Source organism: Amphichorda felina (genome assembly GCF_050947745.1).
Source record: "Amphichorda felina strain 45539 chromosome Unknown scaffold_2, whole genome shotgun sequence".
Lineage (NCBI taxonomy): Eukaryota > Fungi > Ascomycota > Sordariomycetes > Hypocreales > Bionectriaceae > Amphichorda > Amphichorda felina.
In genome coordinates this window covers 1,827,486-1,850,908 of record NW_028145048.1, presented here as the reverse complement: position 1 = coordinate 1,850,908, position 23,423 = coordinate 1,827,486, and the positions used below count along the sequence as shown (strand labels likewise).

The 23,423-nt window shown below is 54.6% G+C and overlaps 9 protein-coding genes across 9 annotated transcripts; 6 read left to right on the top strand and 3 right to left on the bottom strand.

Annotated features, from left to right (window-relative positions):
- Window positions 1–2: 2 nt before the first annotated feature.
- On the bottom strand, window positions 3–562 carry ACO1O0_002134 (uncharacterized protein; the record flags this gene model as incomplete). The annotated part of the gene is made up of 2 exons (XM_083191611.1): window positions 3–201; window positions 309–562. The coding sequence occupies 2 exons, from the start codon at window positions 560–562 to the stop codon at window positions 3–5; spliced, it is 453 nt and encodes a 150-aa protein (XP_083052825.1).
- A 1,075-nt stretch (window positions 563–1,637) lies between these two features.
- Window positions 1,638–2,361, top strand: ACO1O0_002133 (polyadenylate-binding protein; the record flags this gene model as incomplete). The annotated part of the gene is made up of 3 exons (XM_083191610.1): window positions 1,638–1,721; window positions 1,796–2,052; window positions 2,118–2,361. The coding sequence occupies 3 exons, from the start codon at window positions 1,638–1,640 to the stop codon at window positions 2,359–2,361; spliced, it is 585 nt and encodes a 194-aa protein (XP_083052824.1).
- A 2,147-nt stretch (window positions 2,362–4,508) lies between these two features.
- RSP5 (NEDD4 family E3 ubiquitin-protein ligase) lies at window positions 4,509–7,340 on the top strand (the record flags this gene model as incomplete). Its single annotated transcript, XM_083191609.1, has 7 exons — window positions 4,509–4,537; window positions 4,614–4,636; window positions 4,702–4,740; window positions 4,794–4,899; window positions 4,958–5,094; window positions 5,167–7,189; window positions 7,241–7,340. The coding sequence occupies 7 exons, from the start codon at window positions 4,509–4,511 to the stop codon at window positions 7,338–7,340; spliced, it is 2,457 nt and encodes an 818-aa protein (XP_083052823.1).
- Window positions 7,341–8,080: 740 nt separating this feature from the next.
- On the bottom strand, window positions 8,081–8,869 carry ACO1O0_002131 (NuoB/complex I 20 kDa subunit family protein; the record flags this gene model as incomplete). Its single annotated transcript, XM_083191608.1, has 3 exons — window positions 8,081–8,546; window positions 8,603–8,777; window positions 8,857–8,869. 3 exons carry the CDS (start codon window positions 8,867–8,869, stop codon window positions 8,081–8,083), a joined length of 654 nt encoding a protein of 217 aa, XP_083052822.1.
- Window positions 8,870–10,466: 1,597 nt separating this feature from the next.
- ACO1O0_002130 (uncharacterized protein) lies at window positions 10,467–12,293 on the top strand (the record flags this gene model as incomplete). The annotated part of the gene is made up of 1 exon (XM_083191607.1): window positions 10,467–12,293. The coding sequence occupies one exon, from the start codon at window positions 10,467–10,469 to the stop codon at window positions 12,291–12,293; it is 1,827 nt and encodes a 608-aa protein (XP_083052821.1).
- Window positions 12,294–12,722: 429 nt separating this feature from the next.
- On the bottom strand, window positions 12,723–14,922 carry GYP1 (GTPase-activating protein GYP1; the record flags this gene model as incomplete). The annotated part of the gene is made up of 7 exons (XM_083191606.1): window positions 12,723–12,980; window positions 13,043–13,908; window positions 13,968–14,419; window positions 14,494–14,634; window positions 14,695–14,704; window positions 14,779–14,794; window positions 14,881–14,922. The coding sequence occupies 7 exons, from the start codon at window positions 14,920–14,922 to the stop codon at window positions 12,723–12,725; spliced, it is 1,785 nt and encodes a 594-aa protein (XP_083052820.1).
- A 474-nt stretch (window positions 14,923–15,396) lies between these two features.
- On the top strand, window positions 15,397–15,841 carry ACO1O0_002128 (uncharacterized protein; the record flags this gene model as incomplete). The annotated part of the gene is made up of 2 exons (XM_083191605.1): window positions 15,397–15,440; window positions 15,535–15,841. The coding sequence occupies 2 exons, from the start codon at window positions 15,397–15,399 to the stop codon at window positions 15,839–15,841; spliced, it is 351 nt and encodes a 116-aa protein (XP_083052819.1).
- A 1,356-nt stretch (window positions 15,842–17,197) lies between these two features.
- On the top strand, window positions 17,198–18,361 carry ACO1O0_002127 (RNA-binding protein; the record flags this gene model as incomplete). Its single annotated transcript, XM_083191604.1, has 2 exons — window positions 17,198–17,308; window positions 17,369–18,361. 2 exons carry the CDS (start codon window positions 17,198–17,200, stop codon window positions 18,359–18,361), a joined length of 1,104 nt encoding a protein of 367 aa, XP_083052818.1.
- Window positions 18,362–20,055: 1,694 nt separating this feature from the next.
- On the top strand, window positions 20,056–22,139 carry ACO1O0_002126 (uncharacterized protein; the record flags this gene model as incomplete). Its single annotated transcript, XM_083191603.1, has 3 exons — window positions 20,056–20,069; window positions 20,129–20,956; window positions 21,029–22,139. The coding sequence occupies 3 exons, from the start codon at window positions 20,056–20,058 to the stop codon at window positions 22,137–22,139; spliced, it is 1,953 nt and encodes a 650-aa protein (XP_083052817.1).
- Between the last annotated feature and the right edge of the window lie 1,284 nt (window positions 22,140–23,423).

The window sequence follows — 23,423 nt, the reverse complement described above, 5'->3', positions numbered from 1 at the left end:
AGTTATGCCAGCTCTAGCTGTGTCTTAAGATCCTTAATCTCGTCACTTAGCTCTTGATTCCTTTGCTCCAAGTCATCAATCCTCTCCGAGGCACCGGCAACAATCTCTTCAGAGAGCTTTGCCAGTCGCCATAGACGGAGGGTCACGATGAGGGAGCCAATCTCTGCCACAAAACCCCGAGTAGCGATGTCCACCGCGAAACTCAAAACAATCACTGTGGAATCAAAAATATGGAACCACGTTGTCAAATACCTTAGATGCTCTGTCAGATTCTGGGTATTGCAGTGTCAGCTGCCAGGAAAACCAACCTTGGCCCGAACGAGAGCAAGCTAGCGATGAGCTCTGCCATGAAGAGACAGCTGAACACCAGCCCGGCAATTTCGAGGCCTCGGGAGGCCTCCTCGACCCAAGGTTCCTTCCTCTGGCCCATATCACAGGCTATAAGTTGTATGAAGACATTGAGCAGAAGAGCTGCGACGTCGAGAGCCACGAGGCCCATGATGAGATAGTGTTTGCTCCGAGATGATAGGAGGCGACGGCCGCGGGCACGCAACCCCTTCATCGATGAAATAATGCGAGGTCTTACACCCGAGCATTGCTGCGACAGGGAAGATCGTTCGCTACTATCTCCCGGGCGGGAGAGTAGTGGCTCGGCTTCCATAGGATCAGCCATGATGATGAGTGCTTCTCCCGGGGCGCACAGTTCTCGGACGAGAAGATACTAGGGAGGTGTACTATCAATTCAAGCAAACTATTAGTATTCGAAAGAGAGCCGGACCACGCTCAAGTAGGTTGATTGAATGTTGACGCAATGTGACTGGTGTGTTGGTGAACGTATGTATAGCAGCAGTAGGTACATTAAGATGCATGGTGCTCAAGAATCCGGTTTGTCAAATCTCCGAGTCCCATGATGTTTGACCGGGTTTAGAAACCAAAATCTTACCTATGTACGGTAACCTAGGTGCATCGGGGGGGCACTACCTATGAAAGTATGGTGACATCTTCGACCCAGCCTTCTGAGTTGGCCTGGGGACCATTGGTTTGAGCTCCACGGATATTAGAGATGTCACATGTGGAGTCTCGTGACTACCGAGCAGGTGCACGATTGCTTACAGGGTAGGTAAAGTACGTTACGGAGTACGGAGTACGGAGTACGAAAAGATACATCTGCACTTCCCGGGTCAACCTCGGGTGCCCCACGTTGAGGCTTTGGAGATCCCTGGTTGGGCACCCTGGCAACTGACAGTGCTGTTTGGCTGCCAGCCAGGTGCAACTCTGAGCGCGAATCGATGACTCTGTACACCGTATGCGAGCCTCGTTCTTTGATTTTGATTTCTCTCCTCAAACCTTCCCTCCTTTGCCCTGTTTTTCCTTGACTCGGGATATTCTCGCAGGCTAAAACGACCAACGACTAAAGTCTTCAATTTATTTGTGAGTTCAACTGCAAATCCTCCCATTCTGCCACGCGCCTTGGCTAGCGTCACAGACGTCGTTCACGACAGTCGAGCGCGGTTCGTTGCGAACTACCAGTTCACACAAACTCCCAGTTCACACACTCTAGGCCAACGCTGACAAAGGCAAATCACTCTAGAGCCCAAACAACTAAATTCAGAACCTACGTGCCGAGAGTTATCAAGATGTCAGACACAGAGAAACCCGAAGAAACCCACACGGCGGACCGTGAGCATGAGCAGGAGGGCGAGACGGTCCCCAATGATGAGGTTCGTCAGATGGGTTCAAGAGGCGGATGATTTTGTCACGAGAATTGGGGGGACTGACACATGGCCCCTATTAGGAAGAGATTACGGCCATGAAACGCCGCGTGGCGGAAATGGAAGAGGAGGCTCAAAAGCTCCGCGAAATGCAGACAACGCTGGAGCAGCAGTCGGTCGATCTGGCCGATGATAAGGAGTCGGTGGATGCGCGCAGCATCTTTGTGGGCAATGTGGACTACTCGGTGTCTCCCGAGGAGATCCAGGCTCATTTCCAGAGCTGTGGCTCCATCAACCGAGTCACCATTCTCTTGGACAAATTCACCGGCCAGCCAAAGGGGTAGAGTTTTCCAAAGTTCCCATTGCTTCACTCCATACGGTTATGCTAACTCCTCTACTAATCAGGTACGCCTACGTTGAGTTTACGGAGCCCAGCCTTGTCGCCCAGGCACTGGTGCTTAACGAGAGCGTCCTCAAGGGTCGCAACATCAAGGTCACGCCCAAGCGCACCAACGTTCCCGGCATGAGCCGTGGCCGCGGCCGCGGCGGCTTCCCTCGCGGCCGAGGTTTCCCCCGGGGGGGCGGTTTCACCCGGGGCGGTTATCGTGGCGGTTACCGGGGCCGTGGACGGGGTTACACCCCTTACTAGGAACAAGGACGTGAATCTCCTAGCGCGGCATATGCTTCACACGAAAGCCACCACGAAGATGCCTATGGACGTGTTTCGCCTGAGTTGCAGTTTCTGCCTCCGGGGCAGTAGGAGCTTGACACAATTGACTTGAATAGGACTCTACGGTGAGATGGTATAGAGTTCCGACAGAGGATGGTACTTACGGAGATAATGGAATGCGCAGAGGGAGAATGAATACGGAGAGAGTGTGGCCATGTAAAGTACCAGGATCACAGAGACGGGGGTGGGACAAGGTGAACAGGAGTTCAGGTTGACAGGACCGGTTATTTTGCGAGCCCACGGTTGATCTAATACAGGGCAATTGAGAACTATTTCCCCTGGATGGCCACCCAACAATGACAAGCGATAGCTTTGATTTCTAATGAGTTGGCGGGTGACATTGACATATGTTCAGCGCGCCCTCGCGGTGAACGAGGAAACCTTCTGCATCGACAAAACAAACGGGCATCGGGCTCGACAAAACTTGCATACGAGTACACTTAGGATGACCCGACGGTTCTAATTTCTAAGCTGCTGGGTGACCCTGACGTGCCATGTCCAGTGCGCCCTCCTCGCGGAAAAGGAAGCTCTGCATAAGACAGTAACTTATCGACAAAACAAATGGAATGATCCAGGCTTGACACAAAGCTCTGATGATGGTTCCTTGTTTCAGACCGTGGACTGCACTCCATATGTATGCAGAAGCTTGGCGACTAAGCCATCTTGTACACGCGGCCAACAGTGTTATTGAATGAGAGCCATCCGGAATAAAAGTACCTACAGCGGAGGTGCGCGTTTATGAAGCAAGCCAGTGACTGGGATTACTCTGGCAGTGAACCCTGTAAGCATGACATCAATATGGGGGCAAAGACGGGATTCGGCTTCTACTCGACTATGCAATGGAGTAATGGACCTCGACTTGTTACCTATCTACTACCTTAGTTGATGGTACTATGTAGTTAAGACGCTACCTATGCATGAAATCCCGTGCGCGTATCGTGACAAGAGCACATAGCAATACTAGTAGTAAAGGTCTGATGCATTAACTGTCTGCAAGCGGGTCACTTTGTGTCTCAGGGAAAGAAGATCTTCCAAGGCGCACGAGTAGGTACTTACTGGTCAGGCTGTAAGTAAGATCGTATCCATGGTCGTCAGCTTCGTTCGGATTGATCGTGTTGCTATGGGCCGCCCTGACGAGTAGAACTCAACACGTATCACTCCGTAACTGCTTCGTACATCTCCGTACTCCTGGGCTGGTACGAAGTAATATTAGCGCATGGTATTACAATTTATGGCCAGCCATGGTAACCTGGAACTGCCCAGCAAGCGCCAGCCGCCGCCACCAAAGGGACTCCACCCCACCTCCCCTCTGGAACGCGGCCAACGCCATCAGTGGAAGAGTGGAGGGCGGCTGAGCGGTTCAGGGCGCTGGCGCTGGGCCTCCAAGGCGCCGGGGACGGCGGGTATCTCACTGCTGTCCGTCCCACCCGGCGCTCGCCCTTGCGAACCTCCAACACTCCCTATCCGTACAATGTAGAAGGTACTGAGTATAGTGTACGAATTTGACCACTTAATTACTTGCTCCGCCATCTTACCACAAAAACATCTCACCATGCCCGCATCTAGGTGTACATTGCTGTAGACGATTCCTGAATTTGCTCAAAATTTACTGTTTGGATACTGTCCAGATGATAGCTGCGGGGACTGGCGCGCACCCATTGTCCATTGCGCCTTTGCACCTCCAAGTACTAGTTGGTACCTACCTGTCAGCAATTAACACCTATCACCTTCCGATTCTAGGTCGTCGCCACTGTCCGTCCCAACCAGTCCTCCCTGCTTGCACCTGAGGGAGGTGCACCATGAAGCGGGGAGCCATCCAAGCCATCCAACCGTCACTCTGACCTGACCACTGTGCACAGCCTCAACACCTGCCGCAGCCTCCCTCGCCCAGTCATCGCCTCTAGCTGCGTGCGTCCTGCGAGTCTCTGTCTTTCTTAACCTTCACATCATCGTCTTGAGGGCATCTTTATCGGATCGACCCGCCTGCGTTGCTCTGGCGTCCCCCTCCTCCCATCGGTCCTGTCGCGGCGTGTCCTGCTGGCTGACAAACGGCGACAACCACCACCATGAGTCGATCAGACTTGGGGCAGGCTGGGTAAGTTAACAGACCCCTTAATCTAGCGATCGCCCGGCGTAGTAACATGTTTGGATTTCTAACTTCTTATCTGCAGCAGGCCCAACCTTCGCGTTACCAGTTCGTTCCCCGACTCCTCCCCCGCCATCGACTCCATCGAGCGATTTGTATTAATATCATCACAGTTATTGCGGCGGACGGCCTCTATAAGCGAGATGTGTTCCGTATGTTGTGTGCGCACCTCCTCAAGACTCTCATCTGTTGACATCCGTCGCAGGCTTCCCCGACCCATTCGCAGTCGCGACCATCAATGGCGAGCAGACACAGACGACGGCCGTCAGCAAACGCACCCTGAACCCATATTGGAACGAGAGTTTTGACTTGTGAGGACACGCGCGGTTAGCAATTATTGAATTTCGTTGTTACTAATTCCATTTATAGCTGCGTCAATGAAGCGAGCATCCTTGCTGTCCAAGTGTTTGATCAGAAGAAGTTTAAAAAGAAGGATCAAGGTTTCCTCGGGGTCATCAATATTCGAATCGGAGACGTAATCCCAGAGCTTGGTCCCGATGCAGATGGTACGCTGTGGCTTCAGCCATGCTCCCACCTACCAATGTTGTAAATTGGCTCACGCTGACGCACCTGTACAGACGAGATGCTTACTCGCGATCTGAAAAAGTCGACTGACAACCTTGTCGTTCATGGAAAACTTATTATCAACCTCTCCTGCGACCTCACCACTCCAGTCCGAGGCGGCCAGTCTTCGTCCAGCCGCCCAGGCTTAGCTCATGGTACCTCGAACCTGTCTTCTCTCTCGGCGCCACCTGTGGACCACCGTCCCAGCTCCGCCATGTCAAACCAGAATGGAAGCTCCCTTTCGCCCCAGGCCGCGGGAGCTGCTCGCCCATCCAGCGTCGCCGGCAGCGGAGGCGCATCAAGCACGAACGGTAATGCCCGCCACAGTAGTCAGCTGAGCCCCTTCGAGGATGCTCAGGGCCGTCTTCCGGCGGGCTGGGAGCGCCGGGAGGACAATCTTGGTCGAACCTACTATGTTGATCACAACACCAGGACAACGAGCTGGAATCGGCCCACAGCCAATGGTGCAGCCGAAGATCGCAGCAGAGAGGCAGCCACCCAGGTGGAACGCCAGAGGCACAGGGACCGTACGCTACCTGAAGACCGCACGGGTGCCAGCTCCCCAACGATGGGACAAGGGTCTCCATCGCAGCCGGGGAGCAGCAGCCCGACCGCTACCACTTCAGGCAGTGGAAGCGGGGGGGCCAACACTACAATCCACACTGGCGCCACGAGCCCAGGTAGTGGCGAGCTTCCCGCCGGATGGGAACAGAGATGGACTCCCGAGGGTCGACCTTACTTCGTCGACCACAACACCCGAACAACCACCTGGGTCGACCCCCGTCGTCAACAGTACATTCGGATGTATGGCGGTCAGAACAGTACCAACGGACAGATTCAGCAGCAGCCGGTTTCGCAACTCGGTCCCCTTCCAAGTGGTTGGGAGATGCGTCTCACAAACACGGCAAGGGTCTATTTTGTCGACCACAACACTAAGACTACCACCTGGGACGACCCCCGACTACCATCTTCCCTGGACCAGAATGTGCCTCAGTACAAACGTGACTTCAGGCGCAAACTGATCTACTTCCGATCTCAGCCTGCTATGCGGATTCTGAGCGGACAGTGCCACATCAAAATCCGGCGGTCGCACATTTTTGAGGACTCGTTTGCTGAGATTACACGCCAGTCAGCGACGGACTTGAAGAAGCGTCTCATGGTCAAATTTGATGGGGAGGACGGTCTCGATTACGGTGGTGTGTCGCGAGAGTTCTTTTTCCTCCTTTCGCATGAGATGTTCAACCCTTTTTACTGTCTCTTCGAGTATTCGGCACACGACAACTATACCCTACAGATCAATCCCCACTCCGGCATTAACCCCGAACATCTGAACTACTTCAAGTTTATCGGGCGAGTTGTGGGCCTCGCCATCTTCCACCGGCGCTTCTTGGACGCTTTCTTTATTGGCGCTCTGTACAAGATGATGCTGGGCAAGTCGGTCGCCCTGGCTGACATGGAGGGTGTCGATGCCGATTTCCACCGGTCGCTCCAGTGGATGCTGGACAACGACATTTCTGGTGGAATTCTAGAGCAGACCTTCTCCACAGAAGATGAGCGATTCGGCGTGCTGACAGTGGAGGATCTTATCCCCAATGGGCGGAACATTGAGGTGACGAACGAGAACAAGAAGGAGTACGTTGATCTGATGGTCAAGTGGCGTATCGAGAAGCGCATTGCGGAGCAGTTCCAGGCCTTCAAAGAAGGATTCCAGGAGCTCATCCCGCACGAGCTCATCAACGTGTTTGACGAGCGCGAGCTTGAGCTTCTTATCGGAGGTATCGCCGAGATTGATGTTGATGACTGGAAGAAGCATACCGACTACCGCGGCTACACCGAGTCGGATGAGGTGGTCCAGAACTTCTGGCAGACTGTTCGCTCATGGGATGGAGAGCAGAAATCCCGACTGTTGCAATTCACAACAGGTACTTCTCGAATCCCGGTTAACGGTTTCAAGGATCTACAAGGAAGTGATGGTCCTCGACGCTTCACCATCGAAAGAGCGGGCGAGATTACCAACTTACCCAAAGCACATACTTGGTAAGTGGTGTATCCCGCCAACGACACAGAATTGGACTAACACACGGACAGCTTCAATCGTATCGATTTGCCACCGTACAAGAACCTGGAGACGCTACAGCAGAAACTTACGATTGCTGTTGAGGAGACAATGGGCTTCGGACAGGAATAGACGGCGCGTATATATACCGGGTGGCTGAGGAAGCGGCCAGAGCAGCGGGTTGGCGGTCCTCCCGTAATGGAAACTCCCTGCACTTCTACTCCACCTCTCTATTTTGCAACATTTCCAGCCTTTGGCTTCATTTTGGGTATCATCACTGCGGGAGTGAGTCACCTGGGTCGTTCGGCGCTGGCGGTTTATTTTATGTTTTTGCTTTCCTTGTTACTTCTTCCCATTGGGTTTCATGCAGCAGTCATACTTGGCAGGCGAAACGTGAGGAGGCGAGCGGCTGTATGTTGTATATGAGGTGGCCCATGCGGGTGACTAGGTGATTGTAGACACCAGGATGTTGCTAGACAAGTCTCGAAATGGGTCTTGTGGATGGTGATGAGCGGCAGCATTGATGGCACCTCAAGACTGGGTTCTGTAGCAACAGTGAATAGGAGAAGAGTCGGCTCGCCACAGGCATAATACAGCCCACGTACATTCACAGAAACGTCTTGTTAGTGCCGCTCGCATTTCTGCTTTGTGATGTGGGGGACGTAATTGAGTACAGCGTGCTTTTACATTCTTTCTCCCATTCTACCATAACCCCGTGGTATGTACATTCTGAGGACAAAGGAAAAGAGTAAGCCGGCATTTCCACCTCCATCTAGTGCCTAGAGGGCAGTCCTCATCCTTACACAAGAAAGCAGCATCTACCACAACCACACCCTATCAGTATTCTAAACACCCTCCTCCATTCAGCAGGTTTATCGCCTGTACCACATCCGTGTGATCTTGGTATTGCGCATCTTGCGCTGGAGCTGGAAGATGCCGTACATCAGAGCCTCGCTGGTAGGCGGGCAGCCGGGGACGTAGATGTCGACGGGGACGATGCGGTCGCAGCCGCGGACGACCGAGTACGAATAGTGGTAGTAGCCGCCGCCGTTGGCGCAGGAGCCCATGGAGATGACCCAGCGGGGCTCAGGCATCTGATCGTAGACCTGGCGTAGGGCCGGGGCCATCTTGTTGGTGAGGGTGCCGGCGACGATCATGACGTCGGACTGGCGCGGGGAGGCACGGAAGATGATGCCCAGGCGATCCTGATCGTAGCGGGGGGTGGAGAGGTGCATCATCTCGACGGCGCAGCAGGCGAGACCGAAGGTCATGGGCCAGAGGGAGGACTGGCGGGCCCAGTTGGCCATGATATCGAGGGTGGTGCTGGCAGGCGGTCCGCTGTTAGTCATGTGCACATGATCGTGATTGTTGTATCTCAAGAATTGGGAACGTACAGAGCGTATTGGACAAGGCCCTTGGTGCCTTCCTGGCTAGGGAGAGGGACCTCCTTGCGAGGCTTAGCCAGGCTGTTGCCAGCACCGTGGGGGGTGAGAGAGCTGGCATTGCGTTGCGAGGAGGAGGCGAAGGCGGCGGCGGCACGGAAGGGGAGGACAGAGGTGGTCGGCTTGACTGTTGGATGGTCAGATACCCGTCAGTAACGAAGCTGTTTTCGGGGTGCCCCGGTCGGGAAAGGGATGATTTCGCGCACCTCGCAGGGCCATTGAGGCCGCTGTCCGCGCTGATGGAAGCATCGTGGGTTTTAGCTCGAGTCGGTGACTCTCGATGCGATGCCAGAGGGGAGTGGAGAGGTGGTCGGCTGGGTGATGGCGGGCAAGGTCGAGAGGGCTTTTGACCGCGGTCGGTCGTTGACGATGAGGTTTGGTTAGTTCGCCTCCTCGGAACGAGCACAAATGGCGGGGCTATGATTGGTTGATTGGTGGTTTTGGCGACGTTTAACCGGAGCGTGGGTGCTAGGTGTCGCCTCTCCGGGTCCCAAACATGTCGATGGGCTATCCTGGGTTGGGGGGTTTCGTGAGGTATGCAACTACTAAGTTAGGATCGCAGTAAACCTGTGTACAAGTACTCTAAAGTGCCTGAGGCCCTTGAGTATGGGCCTGGGCAGAAGAGGGCCCTTGTAAACAAAAATTAGCCCAAAGTTCTGCCAGCTTGGACGGATATGTTTACACGCAATGCCTTGGGGCTTTTTGGGTGCGACAATTGACCTCGATGCCTAGGTCCAAACGTCCATTCCCTACTAGGACAAACAAAGCAGCTTTTGCTCTCTCAGTTACCAAGGCTGGGGATGTTTCAAACATGTATTTAGAATTCGCCTTTATTAATACCGGACTTGCCGTAGTACGGATACTACCTTAGGTATACTCGTACGTACGGATAGTACGGAGCATTTAGTAGTAGTACTACTACTTAGGTAGGCATAATAATAACCACCTACCTCGATGCGTGCACTCTGGGAATTAGTGCTCTGCCTACCCTGTACATTACGTATAATTTGTGTGTGCAACTCTTCGGGACATTTGCTACTACCACCTTACTTCTATGGGCATTGTTACAGAAAGAAAGGTTAATTAAATCATGTAGTGTCTTGGTTGTAGACGATCCTAGGCTCCTGGCTATGCAATGCTGGCGTGGGGTGACATGATGGTATAGGGTTGGTATTGGGCCATGCATATGGATGAGATGAAACTTCAAAAACCAGCGTCCTTGCTGGAATGGCGGGGGATTGACAGTCCTAAGAGAGATTTGCATGATGACGTTTCGACAACGCGACACTAGTTCAGAGTTTGAATGGTTAGGAGGCTTGGAATGGAACATTCACTGACGGATCTATGGATGCCATGGACTTTTCAGTTTCTACGGAGGTATTCGTACAATAGTGGCGGCACGAGGTGGCTGAAGTCTAGATCCCGCCGCTGCCACAGTGCCAATGGCAGACCATTTCTCGAGTGGCTTCTCTGGGAGGTGGCCACCTTCTCGTGTTGGTGTCACGGCAATCCTGGAGCCTCCTGCGTCAGCCAGCCAGCCCCCTGGTAATCCCACCCAGCGACTCTACTCGTACGGGTCCTTTTTTCTGGGTCGCCCCGGGCTCACATCCCGACGTCCACTGCGCGTCCCTTTCCTCCTTTCTTTACATACGCTTCTTGTTTGGCGATTCCTTTTTTCGCGCCGCCCCTCGCTTATTCTCCCTGCTTGTTGCGACGCCTGATGGTGGCGCATTCTGCCGTCGGCGACATTGACTAGCCGGTGGACGATTGGAACAGCCATCTGTCAATACAACGAACCTGGGGGAGGATAGAGGCCATGGTCGCCAACCTGACCAACAAGCTGAGGGTCCTTGACCCTCGGGTCTGGCCCTCTCGACTCGTCGCCCGCTACGTCGCCCTCATTTTTCTCGTCGGCTTTTTCATCGCCAACTATTCCCTCTGGAACAGCTCCAAGTCATGGGACATCCCCAGCCTACACTCGCCCGTGGGGTTCGGCTCCAAGCACCCCATTAAGAAGCTCATGATGGACGCCCGTACCCTCCACGAGGAGAAGCTCTCCCGCCGCAGTTACGATCTCCACGACGCCGCCGCTCGCTACCGCGAGGCCCGAGGCAGACACCCGCCCCCTGGCTTCGACCGCTGGTTCGAGGCCGCACTCAACACCGACTCTGTCGTCGTTGAGGACTACTTCGACCGCATATACAAGGATCTAGCGCCTTGGTGGGCCATGGAACCCCAGACCATCAAAAAGCACGCCCACTCGTGGCCATGGGTGGTGAGGGTGCGCAATGGCACTGCCTTCGGGGACGGCAATACTGAGGGGCGCGTGCCCTGGTTGCAGCTCTGGTCGGGCTTTGTTGGCGAGATTGCTGACCATCTGCCCGATGTGGACATGCCCATCAACTACATGGATGAGCCGCGCCTGCTGGTTCCCTTCAAACAGGTTGCGAAGCTGGTGGACGTGGAGAAGAAGGAGAGGGTCATGCCGGAGCTGGATGCTGTTACCACCGAATACGGGGGTTTGGCCGACATCGACTCTGCCAAGCCGGACAAGTACGACCCCAAGTGGTCAGGACCAGACAAACAATACTGGAACCTCGCAGTGAAGGCCTGCAGTCCCAAATCACCAGCCCACGGGGTCAAGGCCATGACTGACTACAAGGCCCCCGCCGAATTCCCTCGAAATTACGACCCAGAGTACGCCTACCATGGCTTCATCTCGAACTGGACCATGGCCATGGACCCTTGCGAGCAGCCTCACCTGCGAGGATTGCATGGGAGTTTTGTGGAGCCCATCAGCCTGTCGTCCACCGATGAGTTCATCCCCTTGTTTGGGGGTTCCAAACTCCCCATTAACAATGAGATCCTGATCCCTGGCGCTATGTACCTGACTGATGACGAGTTCTACTCGGGAGGCGACACCCATGGACCCCCGTGGAATAAGAAGAAGAACGGCGTCGTCTGGCGTGGTGATGCTTCTGGCGGCCGCGCGAAGCCCGATACCTGGCACCATTTCCAACGGCATCGCCTCATCGACATGTTCAACGCTACTACGATTGAGCAGGCTGAGAAGGGCAACGGCCGGTCCATGACCTTTGAGCTCCCCGACACCAGCATCTACGAGAGTCCACACACTCTCCAAAAGAACCTCGCCGCCTGGATCCGCGGCTTTGCCGACGTCGGCTTCGTCCGCATGTGTCCACCCGACGAGTGCAAATTCATCTTTGAACACTTCAAGGAGATTGAATCCAGGCCTATGCGGGAGCAGTACGAGTACAAGTTCCTGCCCGACGCGGATGGTAACTCCTTCAGCGCTCGCTTCCGTGGCTTCATGCGCTCCACCAGCGTGCCCCTGAAGGCCACCATCTACGCCGAGTGGCACGACGACCGTCTCGTGCCTTGGGTTCACTTCATCCCTCTTGACAACACTTTCCGCGACCTCTACCCGGCCCTCGAATACTTCTCCGGCTCCCGCGAGGGCGACACGGCCGCCCGCTTTATCGCCGAGCGCGGCCAGAAGTGGTCTGAGCAGGTCCTCCGCCGCGAGGATATGCGCCTGTACGTCTGGCGCCTGCTGCTCGAGTGGGCCCGCGTGTGCGACGAGAACAGGCATTCACTCGGCTACGTCGGGGACCTGATGTAGTCGAATGGGAGGGGGTCTGGAGAAGAAAAAGAGTTGATACTTTGCCATTCTTACATACCGATTCTGTCTTACGAGCGGGAGTTGAAGGGGCGTTATAACAGCCGCATGAGGCGAGTGTTTGGATTTGTTTTAGATTGCATAGCATGATGTGTTCTGGCGGCACGAGTCGAGACAAGAAAGACCGTGTTAGCGTTGGACCCTGTGTATAAACCTCACCAATCCGCGGTTTGATAGGGATGGTGGGATGAAAATCAACGGCGTAATTGGGTGTTCTTACTACTTGTATGTATGAAATAGAATACTAGACAAAGCTGATATACATTCTGGATACGTTAATATATATATCTGACTCCAAGAAACTACCAAGGCTTGAAAAAAATTGACCCGCTTGTGGTATGTATGTGTATTATGTACGCTGAGGTGTATTAATTATAATTGCAGATTCGTCACGGCCGGGCGACTCGGCTGGCCCTTGAGGTGCGCCGACGATCCCTTGAATAGGCTCTGCCAGATGAAGGCCTCGCTGAGCAGCAGCTCAATGTCCTTCTCGGTCCAGTCCTTGGTCGGGAGGCTTTGCAGGAACATCATGATTTCCTGGAAGTCCATGTTGACCAGCTTGGAGGACCACTTCACCAGGAACGCGGCACAGACGTAGAGGTGGAACTCGGAGAAGCCCTGCTCCTCGGCCTTTTGAAATAGAGTTAGTTTTGGATGAGTGGGAAGGATATAAAAACGTAGGGAAGGCTTACGAGGTAGGTATCCCACATGCGGATGACGTTGCGGACGCTGATCTCGCGCATGAGGAGGCAGTTCATCCAGCGGAAACTGAACTGGATAAACTCGACACCCTCAGATTCAAGGTGCTTGGAGAGTTTCGAGTCTATCCTCGCCGTGAGGTCACGGAGGGCGGCGACCTGGCGCTGTATCCCCGGCTGGGCGACAATGTAGTGGTCTTGGATGCCGTCAAGCAGCTTCGTGAGGCACCAGAACGAGTCTGCTTCAACTGCGTCTAGCACTGGTTTTGGCAGCTGCCCTGGATCCATGCCTGACTCGATGTTGTTGTCTTGGATGTACAGACCCAGGAAGACCTGCCAGAAGGGCGTCACCAAGTCGTTGATGCCTTGGACGTACCCGCTCGCCGGATGCCGCACAGCCCAGACGTAGAGTATGCGCTCGAGCGATCGCTGTGTAGACTCATAGCTATATAGCTCAATGTGGGGGTTTGTCCGGGGAACATCAATGCTGATCTGGTGCCAAATGGCTTCGTCGAGCCCTCTAGCCCTGCCGGATGAAGAGGCCGTGCTTGTGGCCCTGTCGAAAGCCTGCCGTACACCGTCTAGATATTCCTTCCGTTTCCGCTCTAGGGTCGCGACTCTCCTCTCACTGTTGGTGGGTAGGTAGCTCAGAAGAAGCTGCCATGTCATGGCACGCACCTCCTCGGGCACCCCTGACCACGCTAGTCCTCTCAACTCTGGCAGTGAAATGGTGGACGCTTGCAATAGCTTCTTGAACTTGTTGATCCGGGTAATCTTTGCGCTGACGGCCTCGGCCTCCTTGGAGCTAGCGTTGGCTGGTGTCGAGGGGTAGTTGATGAGATGAAGTGCGTTTGCTGGGTCTAAGATGGGGTTAGCAGGCCGTCTTTCTCTGCCTCGCTGATGGAGCTCGCAGACATACCTCTGAGGATCTCCTTGTACTGCGGGCGAAGAATCTTGCCTTCACTCTTCTTTGGCATGGGGTATGACGGCGCAGGTCTCTCAATTGCGATATCGGCACTATTCGAGTACCGCCGTGACGACACGTCGTTCCATGAGCTCCCCAATGTGGGAGACAGGGTGTTTGGGTCACCTTTGTCCTGTGTTTCGCGCCGTCTTGCCCTCCTCTTCATGCTGGATAGACTAGGTAGGCCGAAATCATCTCCATCATCATCATCGTAGCCCATCATCTCGTCTTCGTCCGCCTTCCAGTCGTCGTTGGTGTTGGACAGGAAGTTGATGTAGTTCTTGAAAGGAGGAGACGATGGCCCTCCCGACGTGCGCGGAGGAGGAGAGGCATCGCTGACGCGGGCTTTGGTTTGTGAGGATGAGGATTGAGGGGTGTCTGGGTGGGAGGAGGTCTTGGAGAGGTTTCTGCGTGTGGCGACGTCAGCGGTGGTGGTTTCAACGTGGAGGCAACGTGGGGGGTTGGCGGGAGAGCGACGTACAATGAGTCGAACTTGAGGATATCGGCGTGTGAGTATGCGGCGCCGACAACTAGATTGGGATCTCTGGCTGGTCCCGAAGGCGTCGTATTATTTCTCTTCGCGGTGTCCCTCTGGGGAGGTCTCCAGAATGGCGATGCAGACCTGGCTACACATCAGCACACCTCTCCCCATGTCCCCCGCCACAGATGTTTGGCCACTTACTCTGAACGATCTATCCAGCCAAGGAGATATCTCTTGTCAGCGACAGTTTTACGGAGGGCATTGAGCTGGGTGGCCTCAACATACCAACCTGGACCATTTCCTGCGGCAGTGGGGTAGTCAGTACGGATCGGCCATTACGTCGACGAGGCATAGCACGGGAGGGAGAGGAGCAGAGGGATGACATACTGACTGAGCGGGCTTCTTGCTGCCGCTGCCCGAGGACCACATGTTTGGGGGAGGGAGGTCGAAATGAAAGGAAGAGACGGGCAGCGCAGATTCACATCCTGCACGCTTGGGGTTGGATGAATTCGAAGCTGCTTGACAGCCTCGGACTCGGGCAGCAGTCTGGCTCAATGATCTGATGGACTGGTTGGCAGTGGTGGAGGACCGCTGTCCCTTAGCGGGGCTGTAGCACCCAACCCACTGAAGCTGAGGTCCATGGGTGGCGTCTCCAGTGCTTCCCCTTGGGGGACGCATTGGGTGGGGTTGCCATTGGCTACTGTTGCTTAGTCAACAAACGCTTTTGGCCTCCACGCTGGAAGTCTATTCTGACCCTCTCCGCACCATCTCCTCCCTCAAGACCTTCACTCCTCTTGCCCACGGCGCCTTCATTTCTTTAATTACCCATTATTCTCCTTCTTGGCTGATTCCTCCCTCGCTGTGGTTTAAAACTTTCGACGCTCGTGCGCAATTGTCTCAGAGATGGCGGAACAGGAGAACTTTGAGGAAGATCTCTTCGCCGACCTGTACGTTACCCGAGTCTCTTTGTTTGCTTTTCGGCCCGGCAGAAACATCGCCGCTACTATCGCTATGGAATTGTGCTGATTCTGTTTTACAAAGCTACGATGATAACGACGCCTCCAAGGGTGCAGCTCCCGCTCCGCCGCCAGCGACTGCGCCTGCGCCTGTGAACGAACCGCAGCCTGACGCTGGTAATCAGGGTGGTCCTGCCCACGACGGTGGCGCCGATGGCGCGGAGATTATGCATCAGGATCAAGAAGAGTATGACGATGACGACGATGATGTTGACTTCAATCTTGGCGGCGGAAGCACGAGCCTCGGCAATACCGTCGCTCCCAGGGAAGAGGCCCCGACACCTCCACCGTACGGAACAATCCACAAGGCAAGCGCCAAGGAAGACGGGTAAGTTTTGTTTGTTTTCTTCTGCAGTGAAAATCCTGTTTGCGATGCTCTATCGCTGGCTTCCATTTGAGAACTACCACAAGTACGTGTCGCTCTGCCCCTGGGTGGTGTTGGCATACGTACCTTGCTACACAAATATCGCATTGGTGGCTGGTTTGGCTACTGGAACCCTGGTCTTTGCCTAGGAGAAAGGGGCTAGCGGTGCAAACTGGGGGTTGGCTTTTTTTTTTGGTGTGTCCAAGCAGGCATGCAGGCAAGCAAGCAAGCTACGCTGCGCGATATGCTGCCCCGCGGTTGGAAGAGTTTATCGGCCAGGAAGGCGATTACTGGTACCCGCAAGGGCTGTATCAAAGTCGGGAGTGCAGACGTGCGTACCGGCCATCAAGCCTATCAAAGAGGAGGCTGTCACATATCTGGTCGGAGCAATACCACTTGCGGATGTGCCGAGAGAGACAAAGCCAGTCGACCAAGTAGTCACGACAGAACGAACATCTGGTCTTTTATAGCCCTGAGACAGAGATCTGGAAGATTCCCACGAGAGTGGCTGCCATTTCCCCGCAAGAATGGCAAGACTTGCAGCGAATAGCGCTTGAGGCTAGTACCTAGCAAGAGAGAGAGAATCAGCCAAGACGATAGCACAAGACGAAGAAAGAGAAAGATTTCGACAGAGATGACTTGATATCTCGGCGCGCCATCTTTGTCTTGACTGCGATCCCGTGGGTGGGCATCACTTTCTTGACCATCACCAAAATGGCTGGACTTCTCAACAACCACGACATCAAACGCTACTCCGACACCCTTTTGCCGGTCTTGAAAGCTTTAGCCCGCAACTCAACAAACCCTTCGACCAGACTGAGAGATTCACCAAACCTTGCCTGTCGCTTGTACTCTGAACCATCAAAAACATGGGAGGAGAGGAATTAGTTGATTCTGGACGTATGAGCACTGTACCCGGCGATGCTGGACTTGCCGGGGGCCATTTTGCAAGCTCTTAATTTGGTACCATGCCATCTCGTCCTTGACCGGCCTGGATGAGAAGCCATTCGATATTGCCTACCGGCTAGCTGCGTTGAACTCTCATGCACGCCCGTTAGCCATATGCCAGGGACACCGAACCAGTCAGCCACGCAACTCATCTTGTTTAGAACCACACTGGACGCTTTGGACCGCTTTGTTTTATGCACGCAATGATACTAATAGCTTGACGTAGGAAAATGTTCATTGGGGGGCTTAATTGGGAGACCACAGATCGTAGGTCACGGTGTATCCTAGGACTCTCATGGCGCAGCACTGATGACAAGACATAGAATCGCTGCGAGACTACTTTTCACAGTTTGGTGAGGTAGTTGAATGCACCGTCATGCGTGATAGCGCTACCGGTCGGTCTCGGGGCTTCGGCTTTCTGACATTCAAGGATGCCAAGACTGTGAACATCGTTATGGTGAAGGAACATTTCTTGGACGGAAAGATTGTAAGTGGCTCTTTGGCCGTTTTTGTTGGAAAAGAATTCAGGTGCTAACCATTAATTCAGATTGACCCGAAGCGCGCCATTCCCCGGGATGAGCAGGAAAAGACTAGCAAGATTTTTGTCGGTGGTGTCAGCCAGGAAACGACCGACCAGGAGTTTAAGGATTACTTTGCTCAATTTGGCCGTGTTGTAGATGCAACCCTGATGATGGACAAGGACACTGGTAGACCACGCGGGTTTGGATTCGTCACATTTGAGAGTGAGGCAGGCGTCGACGCTTGCATCAACGTGCCGCTCGAGATTCATGGGAAGCCAATCGAAGTGAAGAAGGCCCAACCCCGTGGTAACCTGCGTGAGGAGGAAGAGGCCGCTAAGAGGATGAAGTTCCAGCGCAGCGGCGACCAAGGTGGACAGAGTGGTATGGGTCAGGGCATGGGCAACGGGATGACGCCGCAGGTCATGGCCCAGTATCTCCAGCGCATGCAGCAGTATTTTGCCATGATGCAGTCGCAGATGGCAATGAGGGGGATGCCCCAGATGAACCCCCAGATGATGCAGCAGATGATGCAGATGCAACAGATGCAGCAGATGATGGGGCGAGGCGGCGGCGGCGGGGCTGCCGGGGCCAACGGCGGGCAGAACATGATGAACAACATGAACCCTCAGATGATGCAGCAGATGCAACAGATGCAGCAGCAGATTATGAATCAGCAGGGAGGCGCGCAGGGCAACATGGCAGGCGGCGCGGGTGGATATGACCAGTATGGCCAGCAGCAACACCAGCAGCAGCCTCACGGGGCCCGACGGGGTGGACGTGGCGGGGGCTACGGCGGACACGCAGGACACGGCGGACACGCAGGAGGATACGGAGGCGGCCAGGGCGGCGCAGGACAGAACTCGTACGAGGGTATGTACGACGACCAGCCGCAGAGGGAGGGAGGCAACGCGCCGCCGGCCAACGCGCCCACGGGGCCCAAGAATGCAGGCAAGCCGGGGGCGAACTACCGGGGCGGCGGGCGGGGAGGCAACCGGGGCTTCCACCCGTACGCCAGGTGAGGAATTCGCCGAGGTCAAAGGGTGTTTTGCAAGTTGAATTTCGGCGTTTGCTGACGGTGTGATTATTCGGTCTTGTCTGTACAAGTAGTGGTCGCATTCTTTCATCCTGGGACGTGGAGACTGGCCTGGAAATTGGGCGTTCCACATGGTGAAATACTTTAGCGATAATAATTTTTTATATTAAAAAAAAGAAAGGCACCATAGAATCCGACTCCGCGTTCCAGATTGTTTGGATGAAGTCGGAATGTGGCGGTGATGAAGCCCTACGACGTGTACTCGCACCTCCCTTCCTCCCTGTACCTACGGATAGAGGTGGCTGCCTACGAGTGAGTACCTGCCTAAGGTACCTACCTACCTAGGTATAATACGGAACACCAAGTTGTTCCTGCCCCTTCTAATTCTCTCGTCCATCATCTTCACTTCACTTCTAAAGTTCCAACAACCTGGAACCTGGAAGCTTGTCGCCGGACAGACGTCGTGTCGCATCGTATTTTCATCTCATTTCATTCCCAGCCATCCGGGGCTGCCCTGTGTATTTAAGCAGCCGACTGCTGACGGGCAGTACAGTGATACACTCACTAATATTCCAGGACCCAAGTCGCAAAATTCTCCGCAGGCGGGAGGCTGAGCCATGGTGAAACGGTGCCACGGTGCGACACCCGCGCACCGGCGCCCAGCTCGGCATTGGAAGTGACGAGTATTATCCGTATAGTAGTTTGCATGGTCATCACCAACCAGATGTGACGACTGACTTTGGATGTAGTATTATACTCGGCAGTCTTGACCATATCTGGCCGCCAACCAGCCGTTGTCGCCTGGATGGTGCTGGAGCCGGACTGGAGTATGGAACCCGTCGCCTGGACCCTGGCCATGACCCGCCATCTGAAACACCAACCCTGGTCGAGGGCGTTGTGGTGGGACAACTCCAAACATCTGCCAGTGGTCCCTCTCATCTTCTTCTCGTGCGACATAGTCGCACTCGACACCACCGGTATGCTCTCCCGGCATCGCTGGTATGCTGCCCCTTGGCCTAGGTGATTGGCCCGTCTCGGTTGCCGGCTCAACCTGGAAGGGACCTCCATCCTGGCACTCTCTTGGGCCTCAAGAGAGCCTGGTTTCCTTTATTACTTCTCATTCCTCGGATGGACTTGACTCCATTTGGGCCTGTCATTGGCTTCTCCTCCACCCCGTTCATGCCCAAGGGTTTCTTGGCCCCCTCTGCCGTTTAGTGTTAACGCATGGTGACTATAGTTCCCACCCCTGTCGTCCGTCATGCGTCCATGCCTTCACGGGCCCCCGTAGCCAACGGCCATGACACAGCTGTCCGCCTCTCATACATAGCCACGCCTGCCCACCACTCAGAGATGCCTCTCCTCTTCCTCACCCCCCTCGTCTGTTTGGGTCCGGGCCTGGTTTCCCTCGCTGGCATCTCCTAGTAACTAGTCCTTCGTTCGCTTCTTCACCGTCACTACTTTTGATTGCTTCTATTCTTACCCTCTCACTCGTTGAGGGTGTGTACCACCGTGTGCTGAGCTGGCAACTCTCCACTTATTCGTACCAGTCTTTCTTACCTTTCACCTCTCACCTTCGCTTCTTTATATGACACTCATTACCGCTGCCACAAGATGCGCATCTTTAACTCGGGCCGGCACCGTACGGGGCCGTCCTTAGATAGACACCCTGGGAACGACTCCATGACTATCGACACGTAAGTGTTGGGCACGCCATCTATCTTAGGGAGAAGTCTTCCGTCTGACCTGGCACCAGTATACCAGAGGTTCCTGGACAAGAGAGCCCGGCGCCTCGCAATATGACAACAGCCTCCTCCAACCGCCCGACTTTCCAGTGGCCCTTCCAGAGCCACTCCATCTCGGAATCATCAGCACAGCACTCCAGGACCACCTCATTCCCCACACGGCGGAGCAGTGGCTGGATGAACCTACGACCAGCATCCAGCGTTCTAGGGAACGATATCATCCCCGATTACGTCGTCAACTTTATCCGTGGCGAGACCCCTGAGACGCTCGCCCGCAGGAGGGAGCGCGAAGGCAACCCGCACAATCTGGATTATTACGACACCCACAATGAGAACTCACAAGTCGCCGAATTCTTCCCGAGCCATTCGAGAATGGGGTCTCGTGGAAGGGATCTGGAGAACATGTTGGGTTCGGGGAACAGAAAGGGTGGCGTTAGGGGCAAGTTCATGTCAGGATGGAAGGGGGGTATCGCGTTGAACATGGTGACAGCGATGGTAATCCTGCTGGCTGCCATTATATGCGTCGCTGTGGCCGTTACCAAGAAGCGACTCTCAGCAGAGCCGGTGATAATTGCGACAGGCAAGTGCAGCAAGATGAGCGCCATTGATACGGTAGTTCACGTCGTTTTCAATGTGCTCGGGCTGTTCTTCATCGCCGGGGCCAACTACGCGACCCAAGTCCTGGTGAGTCCCACGCGCACTGAAGTTGCTGCCGCACATGAAAATCTGCGCTGGCTTGACATTGGGATTCCCTCTATCTGGAACCTTGGGGCCATCTCCAAGGGGAGAGCTGTGCTGTCGGTGCTGGTGGTCGTCATCGCTGTGAGCAGTCAAGTAATGTAAGTTGTCCCCCCCCCCCCCCCCCCCGAGCGGAGGACTGTCATGGTTGCTCGACTAACACTTTGGTCAAGTTATAATTCCATCTTATTTACTGCCCAGACGACATCGAACGACAACTCAACCTCATGCTCTCTATTTCTCAACGGCCCGCTCCTTGGCGCCGTCGCCATCCTCAACCTTCTTTTCGTGCTTGCTCTGGGAGTGGCACTCGTCGGACTCTTTCCCGGCAGCCCTCTCATCACGATTGGCGATGCCATCGCCTCATTCCTTCAGGAGCCCGACGAGACTACCGAGGGCGCCTGCCTGGTTACCAAGGCTGACATTGTTTCCACCGGCTGGGGCTGCGGCCAAGGTAGATATTGGTTTTCGCAGTCGCATCGCTGGGTACATACGCCGTCTAATATGAGATGGCTCGTGTGGTTTGTGACGTGGCTGCTTCCGACAGGCATGGCAGGGGCGATGCTGGGGATGGCTGTTATTGATTCCCCGAAAGATATGTTTGTTTCGCTCAATAAGGCGACATCGACGTATCCTCTCCCTCCCAACGTCCTGCGACTCGGTTACGCGATGCTGATGGCGCTGCCGCATGTGCTGCTCGTCGGCTTCTACTTTTCTACTAACGCTCTGATGAGCGTCTTTTACCTCTCGCACGAGTTCTCCCGGTTTGCGGTGCCTGGGATTCAACCATACCTGCGTGTCTCTTCCGGTCAGCCCGTGGGGTCTCAGACTTGCTCGTTGTACCTGACGCTGCCGCGAGTATTGTCGGGGCTACTCTTCACATTATTTGTTGCCATGGGCCTCATGCTTAACCAGTCGTTCAGCCTCGTGGTCTTGGATGAGGTAGCGTCCATCGGCCTCAACCCGCTACCCCTTGTCATCCTACTGGGTCTTCTTGCCCTGACTGCTGTTATGGTCGGCGGTCTCTCCCTCTTCCGCGCTGACCTGCCTCCGGCCGGTGACGATGGTCGCCGCGCGGGCAACCCTCTGGCACTCAAAGGAGGGTCATGCTCCGCCGTCATCAGCGCGCGATGCCACCGGTCAGCGCAAGAGGGGCCGGACATGGTGTCCCTCCCGCTGTCTTGGGGAGTCGTTCACGACGGAGGAGTGGCGAGCAAGGTTGGGCATGCGGCGTTTTCGAGCCAGCCAGTAGAACCGCTCAACGTGGCCAAGGCGTACGCCTGATCTGTTTTGGAGGTGCTTTCCATGCTTTGCATTCTGACTGTTTGTTGTTGCGATGTCAAGGGCGTTTTGCTGGATTCAAGATGGCTTTGGTATGGTAATATCTGGCGGTTGTATACCCTATATCTCTCCGGGAGAGATGACTAAGACGTAGCTGAAAATTCAATGAATTCTTTGTACTTCGCGTGCTGTGACTATCGCGAGTGAGGGGAGCGGGCGAGAACCTAGAACAACCTTACCATAGGTACGTATATAACTCTAAAGGCCTTATCAAATTAGCACACCTTTTGCTTCTTATATCAAAAGATAAATGAAAAAGGAAAGAGAGGATTGAAAAAGGGAAGATTGAAACACCTCCCACGAAGCGATATAACATGAAATATCTACTATAACCTTTGCTCTACTACCTATGTGGTAGTATATCGTCTTGTTAATCGCGTGATATGGAGAGAAGACTTTCCCAAAGAGGAAATTAGGCTAGAGGCAGCCCATCAGGCCACCGGCGCAACCAACCGGGAAGGACGCAGCCGGACCCCCCCTTCCCAATTTCAGGGTCCTCTCAGTCTCACTTGCCCGGACAATCAATCCGGGTGCGAACCTCACTCAGTATGACTGAGCACAGCTTGAACTTGGTGGTAAGCAACGGTTAACCGGCCCCAGAATTCTAGAAGCACTAGCACTTTCTGAAGTATTCTCTTGCCCTTTTTGACTCATTATCCTCGCAGCTGACCATTGCTGCGCCGCCGATTGGGCCCTGCCCGCCTTCGACCCCCGCCCCGGAGCCTCCAGGCCAGTCCAGGCAGCCCAAGAGCCAGTCCAAACCCCCAAGGCCAGTCCCAGCCGGTCCAAGCCCGCCCAGAGGCCGGCCACACCGAGTTAGCAGGCACGGAGGGGGGGGGGACCACAGTGTCACCCCCCCTGCTGATCACATCATCCTCCTGCCTCTGGCGATATATCAGCCCACTTTCCCTTGGGAACGACTCGGCCACGTCAGACAGAATTACCTTCTTCTATCCTCCTGCCTCCGTTACTATTATCTCTCCCGTCTCTCCAGCCTCTGAGACTTCTTTCCACCCTCTCGTACCAATCCTGTTCCCTCCCCCCAAACCTGCGGAACAAATAAAAAGACACTCTGCCCCCCCCCTGCCCTGGCGTTCAACAACGCTTACCTATAACACTGTACTTGGATACGCAACACAACCAACAAAAACACACCACCATCACACATCAACACAACAACACATCACACCACCAGCACAAGCCATCATGGCCCCGACATACACCATG